Raw genomic sequence first — 24705 nt, forward strand, 5'->3', positions numbered from 1 at the left:
TGGTTACTTTCATCTGCCTTTGTTACCAGAATAATATTAGTCATGGAATGAGTTGGGAACTGTTTCTTCCTCTTATATTTTCTGGGAGAACTCATGTATGATTCATGCTAATTCTTTAAGCATTTTATAGAGTTTATAGTGATACCATTTGGGCCTATATATTTCTTTGAGGGAAGGATTTTAATTCTGTATTTAAAATTTCTAATAATTACATATCTAATCAAATGATTCATTTCAAAATGGATGAATTGTGGCTATTTGTGTTTTTGAGGAATTAGCCCATTTTATCAATACTAAGTTCATCCTTGTGGAGTTGTTTACTTCTTCTTCTTCTTCTCCTTCTTCCTCCTCTTCCTCATCTTCCTCCTCCTCTTCTTCTTCCTCCTCCTCCTCCTCCTCTTCCTCTTCCTCCTCCTCCTCCTCCTCCTCCTCCTCCTCCTCCTCCTCCTCCTCCTCCTTCTTCTTCTTCTTCTTCTTCTTCTTCTTCTTCTTCTTCTTCTTCTTCTTCTTCCTTGATATCTGCAATATCTGGTATCTCTCACTTCATCGATAATATAAGCAATCTGCAATTTCTTTTTTGCTTTTTTTCCTCAGTCTTGTTAGAAGTCAGAGTCCCCCCTTTTTCTAATTTAAAATTCATTAACTTTGTCTCCTTTACTGTTGCTTTGAGTGTATTTTATTGTTCTTTATGTCAGTTTTAATTTGGGATTTAGATTACTGATTGGAGAATTTTCTTCTTCAATATAAACATTTATGCTACAAATTCTACTCATTGAATTGGCTTAACTGTGTACCATAAATTTTGGGGGCAGTGAACCATGAGAGGAAGCCTGGTCATCGGTTGAACTAAAGGCTTGAAGCCCTGGAGACCCTGAAGGAATGGTATGAGCTTTGCCTGCTCCTGGCACCAAGCCCTTGCCATGTAGTTGCAGCCTCCTGCCCCACATAGATTTGAGGCCATCAGTCACTTAAGGGCCATGGGCCAAGCCCTTCCACGTATAGATGAGGCATCCCTAACATCTCAGACCCAGACAATAGGAGAAGAGACATGACCTGTGGTCATGTAGGCTCAAGACAGAGTTCTCCATGCTAATGAGGTACCTAGAGGCCTGGAGGGCATAGCCTATAAGCTTTCCTTCCTAGACATTCCTCCCTGCAAAAGGCATTTAATCTCAGACACACTCTGAGAAATAGGATATGGTTTTACATATCCACTTTCTGCCATGACAATAAATGGCATTAGACTGTCACTTTTCACTACTGAGGGGAGCAATGAAGAAGGCCTTCGCCTACAGAGCTACAGTCTAGTCTCCCTATAGAAGGCCACTCTGAACTCCCAGCCACAATGACCACCAAGTCTGCTGCCATCAAGCCAAGAGCAATTTCTGTGAGACCAGTGGAGTTCCCCTGACCCCCCACCCCAGGCTAGACCCAGCCTGTGCCCCTACTCCATTTTCAGCTCTTCTGAGACTCCTAGTGGTGTCTGGATGTCCAGGAGCTTGTGAACCCCATGGCCCTAGTCTCTTCAAAAGCCCGGGACTCCTGAGCTGGCTTCAGCTTTCCCACATCTCAGACTGCACATTCCCACCCCTGAGCAGTGCCTTGCCACTTTCCTATGGCCTAGCACTTGTCTGGTGCTGTGTGAGATAAGAGCAGTCAAACTCCCGATGTTCTGCCTCTGCAAGTGGCCATGCTCAGTAGCAGACTCGGGCCCACCAATCCTAAACATAAACATGGATATGCCTTTAAATTTTCATTTTTATTCAGGTCAACTCATTTCTCCCTTCAGATTGTCATTGATTTATGGAAAAGCCACAAATGTGGCTCTAACACAATGATTCTGTAGTCCACCTTTTGCCATACTAGTTCCATGGCTCAGGATATGGTTTGCTGCAGGGTGTTTTCCACAAGGGATTGGATGTGCCCTGTCCCTGTTGGGTAGAGTGATCCAAAAGTGTTCATCAACTGCACTGTTGCTTGCTTCAGAACTGCTTGTTTTCTGTTTAGTTGTCTGTGGAGGAAAAGTCTAGCTAAGGAAGTGATTTTGAAATCTGCTTCTGGTATTGTAGATTGGTCTGTTTGTCCTTTACAGATATAACTTCTGCCTTGCATACTCTGCTGGTATGTTGTTTGACACATAGTTATTAGGATTGGATTGGCATGTCTTCTGTGCATTAATTCATCTACCGCTATGCACGTTCCTGTTCTGTCTCTGGTAATCTCTACTCTGCAGGTTCATTCACATGATACTAATATGGCCTATGCTGCTGCCCTTTAATGCTTACATGGTGTAGTATTTATCCATGTGCCTAATTTCATTCTTTCTATATGATTTTCTTAGAAATTTTACATGGGTAGCATTGAGTATTTAAATATTTTCTCATTGTTGTATTTTAACACTCTGACATTGAATATAATGATTAACATTTTAAGACTCCTTAATGTTGTCCTTCCTCCTTCCTGTTTTTCTCCTCCTCTTCCTTTCTTCCAGTGCTGAGTAAGCCCAGAGCCTCACACACAGGTTGAGAAGGTGTGGTAGTGCTGAGCTTCACTCCCAGCTGGTTTCTCTTCTTTTTAGTTTTTTGCTTTCCTTGGGTTACATTTTATCAGTAGTTCTTCAGAGTGTATATCTTCAACACCTGATTACTTGAGATACTATGTTGCATGTACATAACTACAGCAGCTTGTTGGCCTCAACTCTTGGCCTACCTACTCATTGATAACATAATTGCCTAACATTTCCTTTCCTCACCCTTAGGAGAATATGAATGTTCTGAAGTGTGATTCCATTATCAGACATGGGAGAAGCGGTGCTAAGTGAGCTATGCACGTTTCCTGTTTTTACCTGATGCTCCCGTTTCCTTCCTCCATCACTTCCTTCATATTCTGAGCAGTTACATAGTAGTTCTTTTAGAGCCGGTCTTCTGTAGTACTGAAAACTCATTTTGCTCCATTTGAGAGTGTTTTATTTACCCACATTCCAGAGGGCCCTCCCTGCTGCCTAAGGCATGTTTCTCTTCATCTGAATCAGTTCTTCCTGCCTGGGTGATAGATTCAGAAGCGAGGGAGAGGCTTCTCTTCTTTCAGCACCTGAGATCTCATTGCTTCTTTGTGGCTTAACTTCTGATGGGGAATCCTGTCATTGAGATGACCTTTCCCACATAGGTAAGGGATCATTTGGAGCAGCATCAAGACTTTTTCTTTATAGATTTTCAGAAATTTGATGATCATGAGTGTCTTAGTTAGGGATTTACTTCTGTGAACAAACACCATGAGCAAGGCAACTCTTATAAGGACAATATTTAATTGGTGCTGGCTTACAGGTTCAGAGGTTCAATCCATTATTGTCAAGGCAGGAACATGGCAAAATCCAGGCAGGCATGGTACAGGAGGAACTGAGAGTTCTACATCTTCATCTGAAGGCTGCTAGCAGAATACTGGCTTCCAGGCAGCTAGGAGTAGGGTCTCAAAGCCCATACTCACAGTGACACACCTACTCTAACAAGGCCGCACTTCCTAATAGTGCTACTCCCTGGGCCAAATATATACAAACCATCATAATGAGTCTTGGAAGAAGTGGGGTCTGCTATGCATGAGGTGTGCTCAGGTTCTTCGAAAAATTAAATGAGAAATTTCTAGTTTTTAGTTTTCATCTCATAGCATATATATGTGTGTATAATATATATGCATATACACACATATATATTTGTATATATGATTTGTTTTTTTATTTATATGTATATATGTTTGTATTAAATGTGGATGCCTATAGAGGCAAGATGGGGGCATTGGATTTGGATCTCCTGGAGCTAGAGTTACCGACAGTAATTAGCCATCAGACGTGGGTTCTGAGAACTGAACTCTGCTCTTCTGGAGAAGCAGAAAATGATCTGAAACACTTAGCCATCCCTCCAGCCCCAGCTTCTTTAATTTTAGTCTATGTCTCTTGTCTAAATGGAGAAACTTTTAGCCCTCACTTTTGTAAGTGGATTTTCCATCCTGCCGTATTTCTCCTCTCCTCGAGTCTCTTGTGGCACGGATGATGAAGATTTGGTTATGGCCCCAGAGACTCCTGGGCTCTTGTCAATGTTTGCTCAGTATTGTTGAGACTGGGTGATACCTATTGCTCCATCCCGAAGTTCACCAACTCTTCTTCCCCTTTCAGCCAAGAAACATGACCACAGAATGATTTGCTTGTTGTCGGCTTTAATCGTGATCCATTTCTATCATTTTTACCGCCCGCCCCCCATGTTTTCTGAGACTCTCCACCTCCTCCTTTACTGCACATGGGGCTTCATAGTTGCTCACTGAAGCTACGGCTTCTTTAAACCTTCATCTGACTGTTGCCACATGTGCCACCCCAGTGCTAGTGTCCCTTCACTCTGCTTGGGATATTGGTAGGACCAGTGACATCCCACAAAAATCTGTGCCATTTCATGAGGGCCTAGGTTCTATTTGAACTCTGTGCTCTAACCAGCTTTAACCAGTGCTGTTCTGTGAGATAGGGTAGAGCACTCCTTGCAGAAAACAGTTACTGGAGGAGGTTCAGATCTACCATATATCATGGGTGAGTGCAGGATAAGCTGAGTGCTGGTATGGAGACACTTCATCATGGTGTAGGCAGAAGTAATCCTAGGATTCCCAGCCAGGAAGGTGGGTTGAAAGACTGTATTTTCTTGTAGAGCCCATCACTGTCTGATACTCTTTGGTCTTTATAGGATGAGAGAAGTAGTTGTATCTGGAGCTTTTTTTCCTGCACCTAGGGCATTTATGGGTTGGTGTCTTTAGCTCCACATCTGGTCACCTGGAGAAAGGGCATGAAGCTTTGCTGTAGGCTCCTTCTTTACGTGTTCTCTCCACCCTTGGCCCTCCATATCTATGGCTGCTAGAGTTTGTTAATGAATGAAGAGGAGAATTTAGTCTACTTTCCTGCACATGATTCATCTTCTCAGTTTTATGCAGATGGGTCCTTTCTTCTAGGGTACTTTGTTTCTTTGGTAGTTCAGCGTGATGCTAAGTCCAATTTGTTTCCAATATATAAATACTTACTTTCTGCTCAAATGAAAGCTTAGAAGTCTGGGCTGGGGTCCAGATCCCTTTCAGACTGCCTGTGTAGCTGACTGCACCCTGGCCATCATGCTCCTGAAGCCCTGTCACAGAGCTCAGCACATGCAGCACTATGTCCAAGTAGTGTGCTCTTTAGACCCAAAACATTACTTATGTGTGCTTGTGAGTGTGTGCACGGACTTATGTGTCTGTATGTGTAGGTGTCCATGTTGTGTGTGCGTAGGAAGCCAGAGGACAACCTTTGGTGCTGTTTCTCAGGAGCAACCTCTGCTGTTTTTAAAGATGGAGTCTGTCATTGGCCTAAAACCTGACTGTTAGACCATCCAGTGAGCCCCAAGAATCCCTGTTTCCACCTCCTTAATTCTGGGGTTCCAAGCATGTGCTCTCATGCTCAGCTTTTTAAATGTGGGTTCTGTAGATCAAACAGACCCTTGAATATGCAAGCTGTGCACTTTACCAACAAAGTCATCTCCCCAGCCCAGAAGATGCCATGTTTAATGAAATTTTTTCATGCAAAGTTCCTTTATGCTCTCAAGTTTCTGTTGCCTGATAAATATTAATAGTAAGACTGTCCTTGGGGAATAGCATGTTTAAAATATGCTTATTTTTTAAACCCAAAATGCTAGCTGTTGGGTTAATATTGCAAAGTGCTTTCCATTGAGAATTCCCCTGGGAATGGACAGAGGGGGGCTCAGAAGCATGCCTGGCCAAGAACCTGCTTTTCTGATGCCTTCACTACCAAACATTGCAAGCTACATGGATTGGTCCAAATTCCCTTCAGTGACTTTCCTTCCACAGAGAGATGCTCTGAAGGACCTTGGGCTGAAACCGGAGTCCTCCTGGTATTTTCACCATTGGGCCTCTGGGGACTTAGGATGTGCCAGTCATTTGATTCTTGCCATCTGTAAGCTTTAACAATTCATATTTGCATTAAAATGTTTAAATATGTTCATGAAAACCACTTCTCTGTACTTTAAATTTCATCCAGAGTGTATGCTCTAGACTTCATTACCATACTAGTCACACATGCACATGTGCACACAAATATGCACACATACACAAATATACCTTCCCATGCATACACATATACACTCATATGCATGATCATCACACATGAACACATATACATACACAGTCACATGTATGCAAACGCATACATACACAGAGCTGTCCTGACTTGAAGACTTTATAACTTGTTTTTTGCACAGAGCATAAAAATATACCTCTGTAATTATGTGATGCTTAGTGATTAGATAATTATGGATAATTGCATGGGGTAGCTCTAAGTGTGAAAGCGTTACCGTAAGATCTAAAATGTACAAATTGCATAATAATTATTCTTGGGAGTTATTTGGTAATTCTGAGAATAATTATCATGTGATCCACAGTGCATGTAATTAATGCACAATTGCATGGATTTTTGCCTTCATAACTGCTTCCCCTTGTTATAAAGCTCTTTGTCACAACATTTGAGTGTAAATATAATGTAATTGGCTCTGAGATTTAGTACATTAAATCCACAGTAATTGCTTCACAAGAGTGTAACCCTATCCAGCCAAACGCTGGGCAGGATGGGTTAGGGAAAACAGTTGCTCCAATGTGGTATGGCAACTAGGTCAGCAGAACAGTGGGTGTGCTGAGCAAGGCAGTATGGCAAGTAGGCTGGGCAACGACATGCATGTTGTTGTTCGGGGCCTCTTTGCTGCCAGTGAACCTACCCAGGTAGACAAGGTCCATCTTCTGTGTTAGACAAAAGTCTCTCTCGGTTTCTGTTTCCTTTGTCTCCCAGCCACAGCCAACGCCCATTGCACCTATTTTTAAAGCAACGAAGCAAAGCACTGACTATCACTTGTGTCTGGAGATTTAAGAAAGCTAAAGGAGATCTTACTCAACCTTACAAGGCCCCCATGGTTTTCTGGAAGAACAGGGATCTGTAGGAGTCTGGAGTAAGAGTTTAGCCACATTTGCAAATTCATGCCTCAGGTTTTACTCCTTTCCCTACAGGTTTCACGTGGCAAGATGACTATACCCAGCGTGTGATCGCCCAGGAGCTTGCAAACCTCCCCAAGGCCTACCTATGGCATGGGGAAGCTTCCGGCCCAGCCAGGTATGTGTGAGCATGGCTTGCCTCTTCTTATTCCCGGCCATAGCTGTATCATTAAGTTTGGCTACTATTAGCATAAGAAAGCAACCCCCACCTTTTGGGTGTAGAATGGATACCCATGAGGAAGAGGATACCCAAGAGAAAGAGATGCAAGGCATCTTTATACAGTGGAGTAACCCTGAAATGTGGTGCCTTGGACACTGAGAGGCATACTGTGTAGAATGGATACCCATGAGGAAGAGGATACCCAAGAGAAAGAGAAGCAAGGCATCTTTATACAGTGGAGTAACCCTGAAATGTGGTGCCTTGGACACTGAGAGGCACACTGTGTAGAATGGATACCCATGAGGAAGAGGATACCCAAGAGAAAGAGATGCAAGGCATCTTTATACAGTGGAGTAACCCTGAAATGTGGTGCCTTGAACACTGAGAGGCACACTGTGTAGAATGGATACCCATGAGGAAGAGGATACCCAAGAGAAAGAGATGCAAGGCATCTTTATACAGTGGAGTAACCCTGAAATGTGGTGCCTTGGACACTGAGAGGCACACTGTGGGTCTTTTTTGTACTTGTCCCTGAGACCCCAGAAGAGCCCTGCACCTTCAGAGCCATAGTCTTGCAAAGTAAGGTCAAGAATTCTGGTTTCTTACTAGGAAATTGTGTTAACAACATTGCAATGAGCAGGATTAATTCAGAAAGTCATGATCTTTCTTTCCCAAAGCCCAGCAGCCTGTATTGAGCAACAATGTGTTCTGTACCATCTCATTCACCTGAACTTACAGCTATAGAATGATGACCTGGGAGTCCCACTTCCAATAGATCATGAAATGGGCAACATTGCCCAAAGAGAAATTACTGCAAGAATGAGCCTGGACTGGTATGCTGTATTCTCGGACCTTTGGAACTTTTCCCAAGTCTTAGATTACAGGGTTCATTGTTTCCCTAAGCAACAGAATTCATTCTCTCTCTCTCTCTCTCTCTCTCTCTCTCTCTCTCTCTCTCTCTCTCTCCCTCCCTCCCTCCCTCCCTCCCTCCCTCCCTCCCTCCCTCTCTCTCTCTCTCTCTCTCTCTCTCTCTCTCTCCCTCGCTCTCTCTCGCTCTCGCTCTCTCTCACTCTCGTTCTTACTCTCTCTCTCTTTGGAATTTTTTACATTATATTTATTTCTGTGTGTTGAGGAGGCATGCATACACATAAAGAGTGTGGATGGGGTTAGAATACAATCTGCTGGGCTAGTTCCCCCATCCACCATGTTGTTTCTGGAGATAGAATCACATCCTTACAGGGCACAGCCAGCACCTTGACCTGCTCGTCCATCTTACAGTCAGAAAACTTGAGTTCTAGTAGCTGTTTATTAAGCATATTCCACAATCCAGTCGAAACCCTTTTTCTGTCACTAACCAAGAATTTGTTTAACTATTTACCAATGTTCTAAGATCAGTCTTACAATAAATTATCTGACCCATTTCCTGAACACTTTTGAAAAGGCTTCTAAATGAAATAATTATGTTAAATCATATAAAAGTTTCTAGAACAAGTGTTTGGCATATTGCAAAATTAACCATAAACATTTTTGTGCTAGTTTATTCGCTCATCAGTAATGTGTGACATGAAACAGCTCTATTATCAGATACCTTGGCAGGCAAAATCCATACCGTTCTAGCTACATCTCTTTGACTATTGTCCAGGTTGAACACTGGATTTGTTCCTTCATCTTTCTTGTTTTGCTTCCCTAAGCTTCCCTGTCCGACACAGAATATTCTTGAACTGAAGTTTCCATGTAGTAATCCTTGTAACACAAAATATGACTCTTTGCCTTTATGACCTTGTGTGTTGAGTGATTCAGAGCCCCAGAGTTATCATGGAGGCCATTTCAAATCTAGTGAGATTAACAGTAAAAACATGTAAAAAGTGGGCACTTGGGTAGGACAGTGAGTTTGTGTGTGTATGAATGGAGTCTCAATGCTTCATTCATTCCATTCATAGTAGAGTGGACTAGTATTCCTGGGGGCATCCTTTATAAAGTGACTGATGTATATATGTATGATGTATTTATGCATATATATATGAATGTACTACATATGTATGTGTGTATGATATATGTATATATATATATGTGTATGCATATGTTTTTATCAAGTTGTAGTTACATTTAAGCACTTATTTATTATATATTTATAGAAATTAGTATAAAATTATATGAAACAGTTTATGTATTATGCAGATAGTTATATATGTGTGAACATATATATGTATAATAAATTATGAACATATCTTGACATGTTAGGTGCCTAGACATCTGTCTTGAATGCTTACTTAATCATGAAGAAAATGCCAGTGACTTTTTTTCATGTGTCTTGAGGAGTGTTTCTGTTTCTGGCTCAGAGATAGCCTTGAGGCAGAGTTTTAAAACAACACAAGAACTTTCTGCTCTCCTGATTCCTTCCTTCCTCATGAGTGGAAGGGAATGACACTGGCCATCCATCTCTAAGGGCCAGCGAGAGCTTCTGGGAGGAACTGGCTAGGTATTCTCCAGACTCTTGTCTATTCTCTGAGCCCTGTCCTGTCAAGGAGAATTGGCTTCTTGGCTCCTGTGTCCTCCTTGGCCTTGTCTTTGCTTTGATCTGACCCATGGGATATTGTCCTTGCTCTTTACCCAAGGCCCAGACTCCACTGTGTCATAACCCCTAGGTCCCCTTATTTTGACCCTCTGACCTCTCACCTTTGTCTTTATCTGCCTGGGAGATTCCCACTAGATACTGTGGGCCTCGGTACTCATGGAGGCTGTCTTAGTCAGGGTTTCTATTCCTGCACAACATCATGACCAAGAAGCAAGTTGGGGAGGAAAGGGTTTATTCGGCTTACACTTCCATGCTGCTGTTCATCACCAAAGGAAGTCAGGACTGGAACTCAGACAGGTCAGGGAGCAGGAGCTGATACAGAGGCCATGGAGGGATGTTCTTTACTGGCTTGCCTCCCCTGGCTTGCTCAGCCTACTCTCTTATAGAACCCAAGACTACCAGCCCAGGGATGGTCCCACCCACAAGGGGCCTTTCCCCCTTGATCACTAATTGAGAAAATGCCTTACAGTTGGATCTCATGGAGGCATTTCCTCAACTGAAGCTCCTTTCTCTGTGATAACTCCAGCTGTGTCAAGTTGACACAAAAATAGCCAGTACAGAGGCCCTATAGTCAAGTCATGAGCCATAACACAGCCTGACACCAGCTCATTGGGTCATATTTTGCTCTATGTGTCTTGCTCCCTGAGCCTGGCCCCCTGCTTTTAGCTCCTAGTTCCCTGCTCCTTGCACCATGTTTCTTGTTCCTTAGCTCTCAACTCCTTGCATCCTGCAGGGATCCTTCACCTTCTTATTCCTGTTCCCAGCTCCCCGCCCCCTACTTCCCATCCCCTGCCTCTCCACCATACCAGTGTCACCTGTCAATTGTACAGTTCCACATTTTTACCTCCAAAGTCACCAGGAAACTTTCCTTTATCATTGAAGTGATCTGTTCCATGATATATTTAAACATCATTTTTCTTTGTACGTAAGTCTCATAGTCTCTCATTGTGAGTATCTTCAAAGAAAGCTGTCTCCATAGAGATTTTCAGGATGTTCGCCTAGTGCCTGTGTGCTGCCCTGTCAGCATGAAGAAATGGTTCAGCCCTGTGTGGCTATAATCCCTGTGACAGTTAACTTAAGTTTTCTTTTCATCTACTTAAAATAATTTTTATAAACCTATTTCTTGGGCTTTCTTCTTTCTGCTATCTTTAGATTTACTTCTTGAGTTAAGTTGAAGATCTTGTTTATATTGCCTCTGGCCATGGCCTTGGTGCTACCTCCTCCTGAGTTTTTCTCTATTTACCTGTGGTTGTCATTTCACATCCTTTTGGAACAATTAAGGCATATAACATTTTTTTCTTTCTCTCACATTTCTATGCTTTAGCCTGTAAATTTGAGAGTCAAATGCTATTGCTTTTTAGTCTGATGTTAGATTTGAACTTTTTTGGAAATTTTTCTTTTTCTTTCTTTCTTTCTTTCTTTTTTTTTTTGTGGCCCTAATTTGTGCAGTAACTTTTCTGTTTCCAGTGGATGACTCAAAAGTATATTTATACCCACTATTTTCAGCAGACATCCTTATCTGTGTACTTTATAACTTTATGTATAATATGCTGTGTTTTAATTGCAAATATAACCGCCAGTGGCATTATATAAGCTTAGGATGCCTTTGTTCATATATTGGCTTAGTCAGATGTCTCAGGTGAAATATCCTTTGTCATGGTCCCTCCTGCTGCATTCACCAGCGCCATGTTTTATGAGTACTGCACTCTGGTCCTTTACTGTCCTGCTGCAGCGCCGTCCAGTTCCCTGTAACTGTGATCATCTGGAGCCTGGGAGCCTCTGCTGTATTCCCCGCTCCTGCCTCAGGATGGCGCTGCTGCTCCCACTTTGGCTTTGCTTCCTGGTTAATCTGTTGCCTCCTTTAAAATCTGACCCTTGGACACTTTTGTTTTGAAGTACAGGCTTCATAACCAACATAACCAACACCAAACAGTTCTGAGAGATGTGTGGGAGCCCAGCAGGGCATCCACATTAGTGGTGCTTGGGCCTCTTTTTCCTCTGTGCCCTGTTATTGGCTTGCATTTGTCTTCTTCGGCATTTTAAATAATTGTGTCTGATTGTAAATTCACAGATAGCCATCACCCCAGGTTTCCAAGCAACAGACTTATTCAATTATTAATTAAAGGAGCCCATGTGTCCTCAATCCCTAGAGAGTAGGAGCCAAATTTGCTTTAGCTTCTTCCCTTCCTACCCCAGACACTTTCTTCTTGATCTACTAGAACCTACCCCAACAGCGTAAGTTACAAAAGTCACTGAATTTGTAAAAAAAAAAAAAAAGGGAAGGGTGAGGGATGTGCAATGTGTCTGAATGACAAGATTGGTGACAACGGTGATCAAAAGTCTTTCGGGTTTTCCTTAGCAGATTTACAGCTGGCCATGGAATGGAGTTTGGACCTCTTTCATACATGGCATTAGATCTCCATAGAAACAGAATAGCTTGTCTCAAATCAGTGATTCATTCACAGTGAAGATAAGGTTGAACATTGTGGGGTACACCTTATGCCTCTTGTCCTGGTCCTTGGAGGCTAAGGCAGGAAGATCAAAAGCTCAAGGTCAGCCTGAACTATAGAATGAGACCCTGTCTCAATATTTTAAGAAATGGGAGGGTGAGAGTTGCAGGGTAGGTCAGTGATAAGATGCTTATTAATATGTGCTCTGGGCTCCACTTTCATAGCAGATGGAGAGAGAGGGAAGACAAAGAAGAGAACTTGGTCTTTCTTTGAGGATTCCCATTTGATCCATAAGCTGAGAGAGCAGCAGTCGTAGCTGGTCATTTGTGGTCCCCCATGTATAAATGCCTTGCCTTAGGTAGAAGAGGCCATGTGGTGATCTGTATTGGACAGAGCCATGTGGGATCAGCATGGGGTGTGTCAGATGTCACTATAAAGGGTGAGGCTTGGCACATGCAGGATCACTGAGAACCAAGAGCCAGCTGTTTTCTTCAGATCTGATATGGGAACCGGGACTAGGTGGCTGGTATGTATGAGGACCATCTCCACAGTCCATGTTGGTTGGCCCAGGGCCTGCACGTGAAGCCAAGTGACATGAAAGGACTGTCACTGAGTGCCCCTCTGCTCTCTTTAGCTTCTTTCGGATTACACAGATTACACAGCAACTTCTAGCAGCATGTTCAAGGGTGGAAAGCATAGGGCACTCAACAGTGAGCATGAAGCGTGGATTCCAGGTGTGAGAGACATTCAGCGTTTTTAGAAGGTGGAAATGGCCCCATAAATTGTTGGCTGACTTGAAGCCAAGTGATCCAGTACAGGTCCATATTGATTGCTACAACACAAAATACAGAGTGACAGTGGTCACTCAGTCATCATGAGTTACTCCAGGGTCACAAACTATGTCCCATGCACAGAAGAGACACAAACAAGACAAATAAGGCCACTTAAAGGCACCTTCATGATCTGCCTCTGTCTGTATTGATTATCGATTGGTGAGAAAAGTAAACAAAATAACAGAAGAGTAAATGGACCAGCTGAATTACAATCTAATAACATAGAAAATGAAATTTCACCCACTAAGAAGTGGTCAGGAAAATTAGCTATGGCTTGAGATACACAGAACTCTGAACAATCTCACAAATTATGGTTGCCATGGGCTGAACCAGACATTGGCAACAAGGCAGGGTGTGTAATAATAACTTTCATTATCCTGAAGTAATTGCCATCTAAGGCTTACTACCTCAGTCTGTTTACCTAGACTAGTCCTGGAGGTTTCTAGCCTCTTACAATCTAATCTAGGCTTAGAATGTTTTTCTCTGAGACATGCTGCTTAATAAGCTCACCTTTTCTTGTTCTTTTTGAGCTCTCTCTGGCTGGTTCAACTCAGCTGTTCTACCTCAAACTCCTTTCCAAGCTGACTGGTTGAAGTTGGCTTCTCTCTGTTCCTCCTGAATTGCTCTGCTTGGCCTCAAACTAACTCCAGCAATCTTTTTATGATCTTCTAGATCCTTCTGACTTATTCTGTCTTCATGTGTGTCTAACTTTTTCTCTCTTTAACCTATCTCTGTAAGACTCTCCCAGTAAAACTATCTTCTCACCCTTTTTACTCTCTCTGTACTGCTCCCTCAAGTAACTTCCCTTTCCTCTGTCTTCTTGTGAGAGTTGGGCATATACTACTCTGTCAAATCTTTCTCTGATTCATCACTTTGTCTGCCACTCAATTAAACATCACTTTCAAACTTGGGTGCTTACTTCTACAAACTTTTATTGTTTGGGATTAAAGGTGTGTGCTAAGGCTGACCTGCACTACAACTAGACACAGTTTTTTTTTCCCATTAAACAACACAATCTTGGGGTTCATAGTGTGACTGAATATTCTGCACCAAAGACTGGTTTTATTTTTGTATTTATATTTGGTATGCTGAATAGCACATTGTAGCAATTATCTAACATTGTAGTCCAAGCTGGCCTGGAGCCCATGGTATTACCTCCTGCTTTAGCTGCTAAGTGCTAGAATTACAGATGTTGACTGCCATACCTGATGATAGGATGAGTGTTTCATATGAGAGGAACAGAGATGGGAAAATTTCTGATGAATCTCAGCCTTAGGAGACCTTTTATTTTAATTTTTTTATTTTGACACAAATGCATGAATTCAGCGTGACTTCCATTTGAGTGCCCATGGAATGCACAGATCAGATTACGACCACTGGCCTGTCCTCCCTTCAGCCCTCTCTTGTATATAGAGTTCAAGTGTCTCTCTCCAGGCCTCTCAAAGAACAGGCTATATTACTGTGAGCTGTGGCCAGCTTTGTGCTGTATTCACCAGGATCTATTCCTTTCTGTGCTCTGGTGCTTAAGAGATGACATGTCTTTTTATTTAGCTTTTTAAAAATGTCTGGCTTATGGCTAAGATCAAAAACTCAGGTGACAGCAGATGCTGGCAAGGATATGGAGAAAGAGGAACACTCCTCCATTGTTGGTGGGATTGCAAGCTTGTACAACCACTCTGGAAATCAGTCTGGTGGTTCTTTAGAAAATTGGACATAGTACTACCGGAGGATCCAGCAATACCTCTCCTGGGCATATATTCAGAAGATGTTCCAACTGGTAAGAAGGACACATGCTCCACTATGTTCATAGCACCCTTATTTATAATAACCAGAAGCTGGAAAGAACCCAGGTGTCCCTCAACAGAGGAATGGATACAGAAAATGTGGTACGTTTACACAATGGAGTACTATTCAGCTATTAAAAACAATGGATTTATGAAATTCCTAGGCAAATGGATGGACCTGGAGGACATCATCCTGAGTGAGTTAACCCAATCACAAAAGAACTCAAATGATATGTACTCACTAATAAGTGGATATTAGCCCAGAAACTTAGAATACCCAAGATACAAGATACAATCTGCAAAACACATGAAACTCAAGAAGAACGAAGACCAAAATGTGGACACTTTGCTCCTTCTTAGAATTGGGAACAAAACACCCATGGAAGGAGTTACAGAGACAAAGTTTGGAGCTGTGATGAAAGGATGGACCATCTAGAGTCTGCCATATCTGGGGATCCATCCCATAATCAGCCTCCAAACGCTGACACCATTGCATACACTAGCAAGATTTTGCTGAAAGGACCCAGATATAGCTGTCTCTTGTGAGGCTATGCCGGGGCCTAGCAAACACAGAAGTGGATGCTCACAGTCAGCTATTGGATGGATCACAGGGCCCCCAATGGAGGAGCTAGAGAAAGTACCCAAGGAGCTAAAGGCATCTGCAACCCTATAGCTCAACAATATGAACTAACCAGTACCCCCGCCCCCAGAGCTCGTGTTTCTAGCTGCATATGTATCAGATGATGGCCTGGTCAGCCATCATTGGGAAGAGAGGCCCATGGGTCTTGCAAACTTTATATGCCTCAGTACAGGGGAGTGCCAGGGCCAAGAAGTGGGAGTGGGTGGGTAGGGGAGTTGGGGGGAAGGGTATGGGGGACTTTTGGGATAGCATTGGAAATGTAAATGAAGAAAATACCTGATTAAAAAAATGTCTGGCTTATTTCATTTAGCATGTTTCCTGGTTGGTTCCATCTACTCTGCTGCAAAGGATAGGGTTTCACTCTTCACAGCTGCCTGACAGTCCATGGTGTCCATATTTATTTGATCACAATAGATGCCTAGACTCATCTCCTACTATGGCACTTGTGAATAGTGCTGCAATCAGCATCAGCCCCAGCATTTCCTTGACACTTGATTCTAGTTCCTTTGGAGAAATATCTGGAAGCAGATGAGCAGATTCCAAGGCTGTCCTACTTTCAGACTTCCTGGGACCTTCCGCATTGTTCCCCATAACAATTACATTCTCAGCAGCAGTGTGCATTGTGGGAGTGCCTTTGCTATATCCTCACCAGTATCAGTTTCTATATTTTGATAATAGCCATTCTAATGTGTGAGGTGATATTTCACTGTAGTTTTTACTTGCATTTTCTTGCTGGAATTTTAAATATATGCTGGTATCACCCATAACAGTAGCAGCTTGCCTGCCTTCCTGTCTTCCTTTCTACCTTCTTTTCAGAATACATTCCTTCTACCTGCTCCTTTCTATTCTTCTTTTCTTTCTACCCTTCTTGCTTTGCAGCCTAGGCTGACCTTGGACTTCCAATCCTCCTCCTTTAAATACCTCAATAACACATCCTTGAAAATCTGTCTTGTCAACATGAAACATCAGCTAGTACCTGATTCCCAGTTAACTTTCATGTGAGGAATTTATAATGAGTTGTATCCACTTAAAGTCTAATTTTCTAAAGTATGTCTAGGTCACAGGAGAAGCCCAAGCATGGCAAGGAGTGGTCACATTGGGATGAAGTACTGCTTCCATGGTCCACTGCAGGCGTGACATTGGCAATGTTCCAGGTGATATTACATCTTTCTCTGACTCATGACATTCTCCCAGAAATGCCTCTCTAGAGGATGGCACAAGTAATTTTCTGCATCTGATTTTGTTCAAAATGTAGTGTTGAAGTCTTAGGAAGGACACACATGGACACACACAGGCACACACACATGTACACACACGCACACAAACACATATTGAGGTACCTTTAACCTAGAAATCCAATATCTGAAACTGTTCTTAGCATTGAAATGATGTATACAAGAAATTCTACTAGGCACAGAGGTCACTAAATGATCTTAAAAGACCATCCAGGATAAAGGATTCATTACGTGATCTTCAAGGCTATCACCTGCAGGAGGGAGAGTTTACCAAATAGACTCTATAAAGTGAATGTTAGCCTCTATGTCTTATGTAAAATTCAACTGAATTTCATGTTTAAATTTGTGCCTCATCCTCAAATATCTCACTTTGCCTATACAAATATCACTTAAATCCAGAAGTTCCCAAACCTCAAAGTATAAACACCAGTCAAGAGAGTACCTTCAAGGAAGAAAATTATTCTATGAAACCTGACATTAAAACCCAGAAGGTGTTACACAGAAAGATGTTCTGGGGTTCACTCGCAAAGGAATCAGTCTATTGCATGCACATGTATGTACATGTATCTTCTGTTTGTACATGTATGTTCCTCTCATACACAGAGTATGGTAGGATCAGCATGTGGCCACAGCCAGATCTCTTGAGAGTAGCTTTTTGTTCTATGTAGTACAGTTCTTCCTGTTAGGATAGAAGGTGGTACAAGCTAGCTTGTGGTGAAAAAGACATTTCCCCTAGTTCTAAGAAAGCCCTGTGACAGCAGGTAGCAACCAAAAGTGACTGAAAACCTGAATAGACCTGATCTCTGGTCACTGTCTTGAGCCCCCACGTGTGAATAGGTTGTTAAGATCCATGGGCTGATCTCTGTGAGAAAAACAGTTTCATTTGTCTGGGGCCTGGTCCATGTAAATTAAATGATGTGGTTGGTGCCAGGACTCAGGCCCAATGGATTCTACAGGGATGGATGATGCCTTGCTTGGAATGCTCTTTCAATGACACCCAAGTCAGCAGAGGCTCTGTGCCCAAGTCCAGCAAGACCCTGAACAGTTAGAAAGACACATGACAGCTATAGCTGCACCTAGCTTGCAGTATAGAGAGTGGATATGATGGCTTGACTGAAGTGGGCCATGGTCTCACAGGCATTGTAACAGTGGTCTCAGAAGCCTAATCCCACCCCAGACAGGGCTGGCTGAGTCTTTGGAGATGGCTGTCTTTTGAGACAGGGATGCTGACAGCCAGACTAGGATGGAAGATTAGGCAGCCATATCCTTTCAGAAGGCCATTTTGTAGGGGACATAGCTGGGTGTCAACACTCTTTGGGGGACTTGTGATGTTCCATTCCAGTAAATTTTATATTCTGTGAAGTAGGAGTTCTCAAATATATAACCTGACAACTTTTGACATTAGCATGTGAGTGCCAGGAGCACAGGTCAATAAACAGAATGTTTCAGCCTCCCAGAGTTCTATTTATGGCTTGTGCACATCCCTCTCTCCAGTGTCTATACTGGATTTATTTGTAGATGAGTTTCCTATAATCATGGACATTGTAATGGGTTTCTGAGATACGTGCTTTCACTAGACTGCATCTGATGTCAATGGTACATTCATTCTTTATCAAGCATAAATAGTATCCACTATGTGGAGACTTTTCCGTTCACCTACCCTGCTGTGATAAGATGGTCATTGGTTGTGCCCGGTTCGAGACTCTAAATAACTGGTCAAGACAGAGCAAAAAGGACACCTTCTTATTCTGCATGAAACAAACAAACCAACGAACAACAGGCCCTTGAGATACAAAGGGTGACAGACAGTGAGTCAGAGAATAAGCAGTAACTTTCTGATGACCCCAATCATCACTCATGGGAGTAAGTTGGCTGAACACAGTGGGGACTGGGGTACCTGCCAGCATGACCACAGTGAGGCACTCAGTGTTACACTTTGGCAAAACCAGCAAGAGCTTGGAGATGTCTTCCCAGGAGATGTGTAGTCACCATGAGCAGTGAAAGAGCTCACCATGTCTTGGGAGGTTGGCGACATCTCACCATGTTACACACCAACCTTTCCAGTGTGCAAGGTGTTGTCTCCAAAATGGGACCTTCATTTGAGATCAAGCAGCAGAGATTTCAGGCTTCTAGAGGAATAACTTGTAGATAACCACCATTGTACTCACCTTACAGGTAAGACTTGAAGGGTAGAACTGTTCCTAAGAAGTCAGCGGGATGTCAGAATAGAGGGGCAAGAGGCTAATGGCAGCTAGGCATGATAATACCAGCACTGAAAAGACCACCGCAGAAAGATCGTGAGTTCAAGCCCCAAACTAAACTACATAGCTAGACTGACTCTTAACAACCACAGCAACAACAAAAGCAGCAATGAAAAAGAAAAAGGCTATGGAAATAAATGAGTATATATCACCCAAAGGAAAAAAATACAGTGTAGAATCCAATCAAGGGTTATTAACCAGAAGAAGAGGCAGGAAAGTGAGACCCCTGAGTTCAGATGGAATGATACAGATGCAAGAGGTGGGAGATATGAAGAATGCATGCTAGGCGAGTAGCAAGGGAGATGCATGTAGAAAATTGTAGCAAATCTAGAGATATAGCAATAAGAAAACAGAAAGGATAGAGCAAAGTAAGCATCGCCATTGAGTCCAGAGACATTCAGGGAGCAAATATGTATGAAGGCAGAGCCCCAGGGACGAGGGAAGATAGAAGTATAGGCAAAAAGAAAGTCATTTGCAGACAACCAAAATTGTTTCCACATGGTGAAAATGATAAGCCCAGAGATGTACTGTATTAGTTACTTCTCTGTTGTTGTAATAAAAAACCATGACCAAAGGCATCTGTAAGGAAGTGAGAGTTTATTATGGCTTATTGTTCCAGGGGGAAAGTCCATAAACATAAACCAGAGCATGAACCCCAAGTAGAGCAGTGCTATAAACTCTTAAAGCCTGTCCCCAGTGAGGTACTTCCTCCAGCAAGGCCGTACCAGCTACAGCAGCATAATCTACCCCCAAATGCCACTAATTCGTGATGTATAACAACACTTTCCTTGGGAAAATGCAACAGAGAGACACAGACACAGACACAGACACACACACACACACACACACACACTTTCCTTGGGAAAATGCAACAGACAGATAGACACACACACACATACACACACACACACTTTCCTTGGGAAAATGCAACAGACAGACAGACACACACACACACACAGTGCCGTCACCACTGCCAGCAACACCAACACCGCTGCCATAACCACTATCTATACACATGCACTTGTACACACACACACACACCACTACCCACTCCAGATAGTGATCCCCCGTATGGATACCATAAAAGCCCAACTTGGTTACTTAGAGGAATATGAGCAAGAGGTTACTTAGAGAAGTAGAAATGACTCACCAGACAGCTGCACCATCAAAGCTCACCCTGGCATGGGTGATAGTTCACAAAGCTGGGACTCTGAAGCACATTGCATAGCCTGCAGGCAGCTCAACGGGTTGGAGAGTGTTCCTTCTATGTGGCTCAGTTGGTCTCAACATTTTCCAGGTAGCTCAGCTGGTGGTCTTCTTCCAAGTAGCTGATCCAGTTTGTTGTCAAGAGTCTTCTTGGCAGCTTGGCTTGTCTGAGGGCAGCTCTCAGCAACTTTTATTAACTATTCTTGGGAGGGAGAAGCCCAGAGGATCTGGTCAGTTTCAGGGACTTCCCAGAAGTATTTGGAATTGATTAACTTCTGCCTTAAGGAGCTTCCCAGAGGAATGGAACGTTTCAATCTCTCGAGGAAACTGTTACACAGTATGTGCACACCAAGTGTCCAAGCCCATGTTCTAAGCTCATGGGAGACATTTCTCATTTGAACAAACACACCTAGGAAGCTGTATGACATCTAGGAAGCTGTATGACTCCCCCAAGAGAAACGAATATGAAAAACCAAGGCACCCTGTGATCAAATGGCTCCAAACCTCAGCAAGAGAGCAAGAAGAAAGAGAGAGGAAGGTTGCGTGGTTGCTGGTTGCTCTTGGTCAAAGGCAAGAAAGCACTGAGGGAAAAAAAGGAAGATCAACCCAGAACTTCACATGCCTCAAAACACCTTTCAAATGCAATGGTGAACTTAATATTTCCGCAGAGATCTAGGAGCTGAAGCAGCTTTCCTATACTAACTGTGAGAGGAGGAAAAGAAGCCAGGCTAATGCACTGGGATGCACACCCCAAAACCACTGAGCACCAGGGACCTGAGGTTGCACCAGGGCCCTGCGGTCATACCTCACTATTTCAATCTCATGCAGAGTTCATCGATGAAACAACAAATGATGCACTGTGGGGCTTGTCTGTGGCTGTAAAGGCAATTTTTGGCAACACAAGATGGTCACACACAGAACAGCAGGGAGAAAGCTCACAGCCTTACTATACTTGTTTCCCACAGATCACTTGAACTGTCACCTTCACTTACAGGCACCTGTAACAGGCTCAGTTACAGGTGAATACTATGCACTGTAAAGTGACCTCTTAGAATTATGGCTAATGAACCAACAAAAGAAACGTTTATAATTACACAAATATCCAGTGAAGACTAGCATTGAGGAACCAAGTGAAGAACGCAAGTAGAACAGCTGTAGAGTCCTGTGACTGCACATGTGAATTTAGCTCTTTTGTGCCACAGCCCTGGTGATGTCACCTCCTTGCCCAGCAGAGATCTGAGTGAGCCAGAAGAGGCCAGGCTTGAGGTGGGGCAGGGTAGCTTCTGCTTCTGCTCCAGAAAAGTCACACCCTCCAGCTGTGAAGTCTCCCCCAGGGCAGAGGGAGAGGAGATGGGAAGATTCTCTCTGATGGGACCATGCTGGAGGGCAGAGCCAGGAGCCTGCTAGGAGCTGGAAGATATGGAGGCAGGACTACCAGAGGTCTGAGGGAAAGTGAGCTAATGGTAGCTGACACTGGGGATTTGGGAAAGTTTCTGGAGGCAATACGATATGGGCAGCCAGGGCCACAGTAGCTCAGAGGATCTGACCTATTTGACTAATTCCTGTCTCTTTTCTAGACATAAACAAGAGGCTTAATGAATCGAAAGCCCGAAAGTAATCAAAATTCAAAGCATTCTGTCAGCATTCCCCGTCATTAGACTCAGTCTGCTAGAGAAGTCTTTGACTCTTATTAGCAGTGTGGTTTATGTATATGGCTTTAGTCCTGGCTCATCAATGAGCCTGCCTGCATTTCATTCCTCCACCAGAAGGCATCCTCATTGGTAGAACAGGCAGTTAGCACTAGTGTGGAAGACAGAATGTTCAATGCAGCTGGCCTGCTGCCCACATACAGGCTACAAGGCAGGTGGGATTCTTTCTTGGAGGGACCTGGGAGGAGCATGGGGTCAGCAATTGGTCAATTGGTCAATGTCTTCTTGACATCACTCTCCTCCCACCTCTGTCATGGAATCTTCAAGTTCTAGAGTCTCTGTCCCATTGTCCTAGCTTGTCCAGACCCTGTTCAGGGTCTGTGATGCCTGGCCACTTCTCTGACACCTCTCTTACAGCTGCCATGGCTCTTGCTGACTTCTATTGCAGTCACATTCAACTGTTCCTACAAGCTATCTGTAGGTTTACTCTGTTCTCTGCAGTTGTCAGGCCCATAGGTCACTCAAGCCTGAGATTCCTTGGCCTTGATCTTTTTACCCCTACCCCCTAATCTACCTACAAGGTGAGCTATGCCCAAGGTGTTTATAACATCGAACATCTCTTCCTGGACATCTATGGCACAGATGTTAACACAGACCATCTGACAGCTAAGTGGCTGCTATGCAGAGCCTGGGCACTGCCACAGCATGTCACAAAGTTAGTATTAAATGTGAAAACAATCACTCCATAGGTAGGAAGTCATTCGTGGCAGCCCTGTGCTAAAACAAAGATGGGATGAGCCTGGACCCTGCTGGGGGTGTTGTGCCTGACTCTTCCACACTACCAAGGCCATACTCTTGCTTTTTGTTCAAAGCTCACAGAGTTTTGTAGGGTTTTAAGTACACTTTTCCTTTTCCACAGCAGACTCTCTTTGCCTTCTGCCATGTCTGTGTCATGTCAGCCTTCTCTCTGGTTGTCTTTCTCAGCACTGCAGATGCTTTTTTTGTGTATGTGTAGTACTGGGGATTGAACCACGATCCTGAAGTTAGGTACCTGCACAGTCACTGAGCTACACCTCTATCTTCTTAAATCTCCTTTTAAGGACACTTGCAGTTGATGGCTGCTGGGAGCTGGAGGGTTAATTCTTTTCAGGGTTGTGGTGCCTGAGAGGTTACCCATGTTCCCGTAGGACTAGCTGATTCTTTACTCATACACATCCAGGCACCACTAAATAGACTGTGAAAGTCTTAGTTGGGTTAGTATTGATGTGATGAGACACCATGACTGAAAGAAACTTGGGGAACAATTCATCATTGGAAGCAGGAACCCAAGGAAGGCAGAAACCTGGAGGCAGGAGCTGATGCAGAGGCCATGGAGAGGTTTTGCTTATTGGCTTCTTATGGGTTGCTCAACCTACTTTCTTATAGAAGCCAGGACCATCAGCCCAGGGATGGCACCGTCCACAATGGGATGGACTTCCCTACCGCCATACCAATCATTAACTAAAAAAATGCCCTACAGGCTTGTCTACAATCGGATCTTATGGAGGCATTTTCTCAAGTGGGGTTCCCTCCTCTAAGATGACTCTAGCCTGTGTCCAGTTAACATAAAACTAGCCAATGCAGTGACTTTTAAAGAAAAGCAACCTGAGCAATGATGCCTTTAATTCCAGCTCTCAGAAGACAGGGACAGGTGGATCTGTTTGAGTTTGAGGCCAGCCTGGTTTACAGACTGGGTTCTAGGACAGCCAGGACTACACAGAGAAACCCTTTTTTAAAAAAAAAATCAAAAAAAAAAAAAAAAAGAAAGAAGGAAGAAAATCAACTGAAGTTGGGAAAGGAAAGTAGTGGTGATATAGGATACAGAATTGGGTGTGAATTTGGTAGAAATACACATGCATGTATGGGATTCTCAATTATTTAATTTGAACAGGACCTTATTAGGTTATTTGACCTGGCATCAAACTTTTCATTCCTCTGCCTCAGCTTCTTGAGTGTTACCATGATATATCTGAGCCACCTGCCTCAGTCAGAGAGCTTATGCTGCAGGTGTCAGTAGTGGGTGTGGTTTTGTTTGTTTGTTTGTTTGTTTGTGTTTTTTTTGTGATCCATTTCCATCTGTCTCATGTCAGCAATGTCAGAGGACACCGTGGGCAGTATGTTATACATGAGTCCTGTCGGGCCACTCGTCAGCCCCTCCCAACAGCTCCACTGCATTCCACATACTGTGGGAACTGTGAGTCCAGGCTCCTCACTCACTCTTGTGGTGTGACCAGCAGAGCTGCGGCTGACGCTGAGACTGATGGAAATCTACATCTCTGCCTTTGAAGGTGCCTTTCTCATCCAGAACTTAAGGGATAGTGTAAGTTAGTTGATGCTTAAGTACAAGCAGTTTGGAAAAAGCCAGCAAGGCTACCTCTGCTCGCTGTGATGACTGATCACTGAGAGTGAATTCTTATCTTTTGTGAAGATAAAAAAGCATCCTGTGTGTTTTGCTGCAAGTAGGTCCTGGGGCAGGAGGATGACATCTCCAGGTAACAATAGTTGCTAGTCCTGTCACCAACCAGCACAACGGGGGTCATAGCCAGTTCAGCAGTCAACTGTAAAGACTTAGCTTATACCTGTAGCCTCTGCATGCACGTCCTCTTCTCTGGGTTGTAGTGTGTTGTTAGTGTTTAGTACTTGGGTTTGTTTTCTGCTGTTGTAAAATATTACACTAAAAAAAAAAAAAAGAAAGAAAAGAAACAACACTGGTCAAGGAGATGCATAGGTATTGACCAGCAGCTCACTGCATAGCTGCATCCTTGCAGGCTGCCGAGGCTGTGCATATACCATGCTTGCACCTGTCCCCATCTCAGG

The 24705-nt window shown here is 43.4% G+C and overlaps 1 protein-coding gene across 1 annotated transcript in view; it reads left to right on the plus strand.

Moving 5' to 3' along the window:
- The window catches only part of Ptprn2 (protein tyrosine phosphatase receptor type N2), an 808594-nt gene that overhangs the window by 338274 nt on the left and 445615 nt on the right, over nt 1-24705 (plus strand). Inside the window, exon 4 of the mRNA XM_021179074.3 lies at nt 7072-7174. Within this exon, the coding sequence (XP_021034733.1) occupies nt 7072-7174 (103 nt within the window). The remainder of the gene's footprint in view (nt 1-7071; nt 7175-24705) is intronic.

Source organism: Mus caroli, unplaced genomic scaffold (assembly GCF_978045245.1).
Source record: "Mus caroli unplaced genomic scaffold, Mus_caroli_1 scaffold_14, whole genome shotgun sequence".
Taxonomy (NCBI): domain Eukaryota; kingdom Metazoa; phylum Chordata; class Mammalia; order Rodentia; family Muridae; genus Mus; species Mus caroli.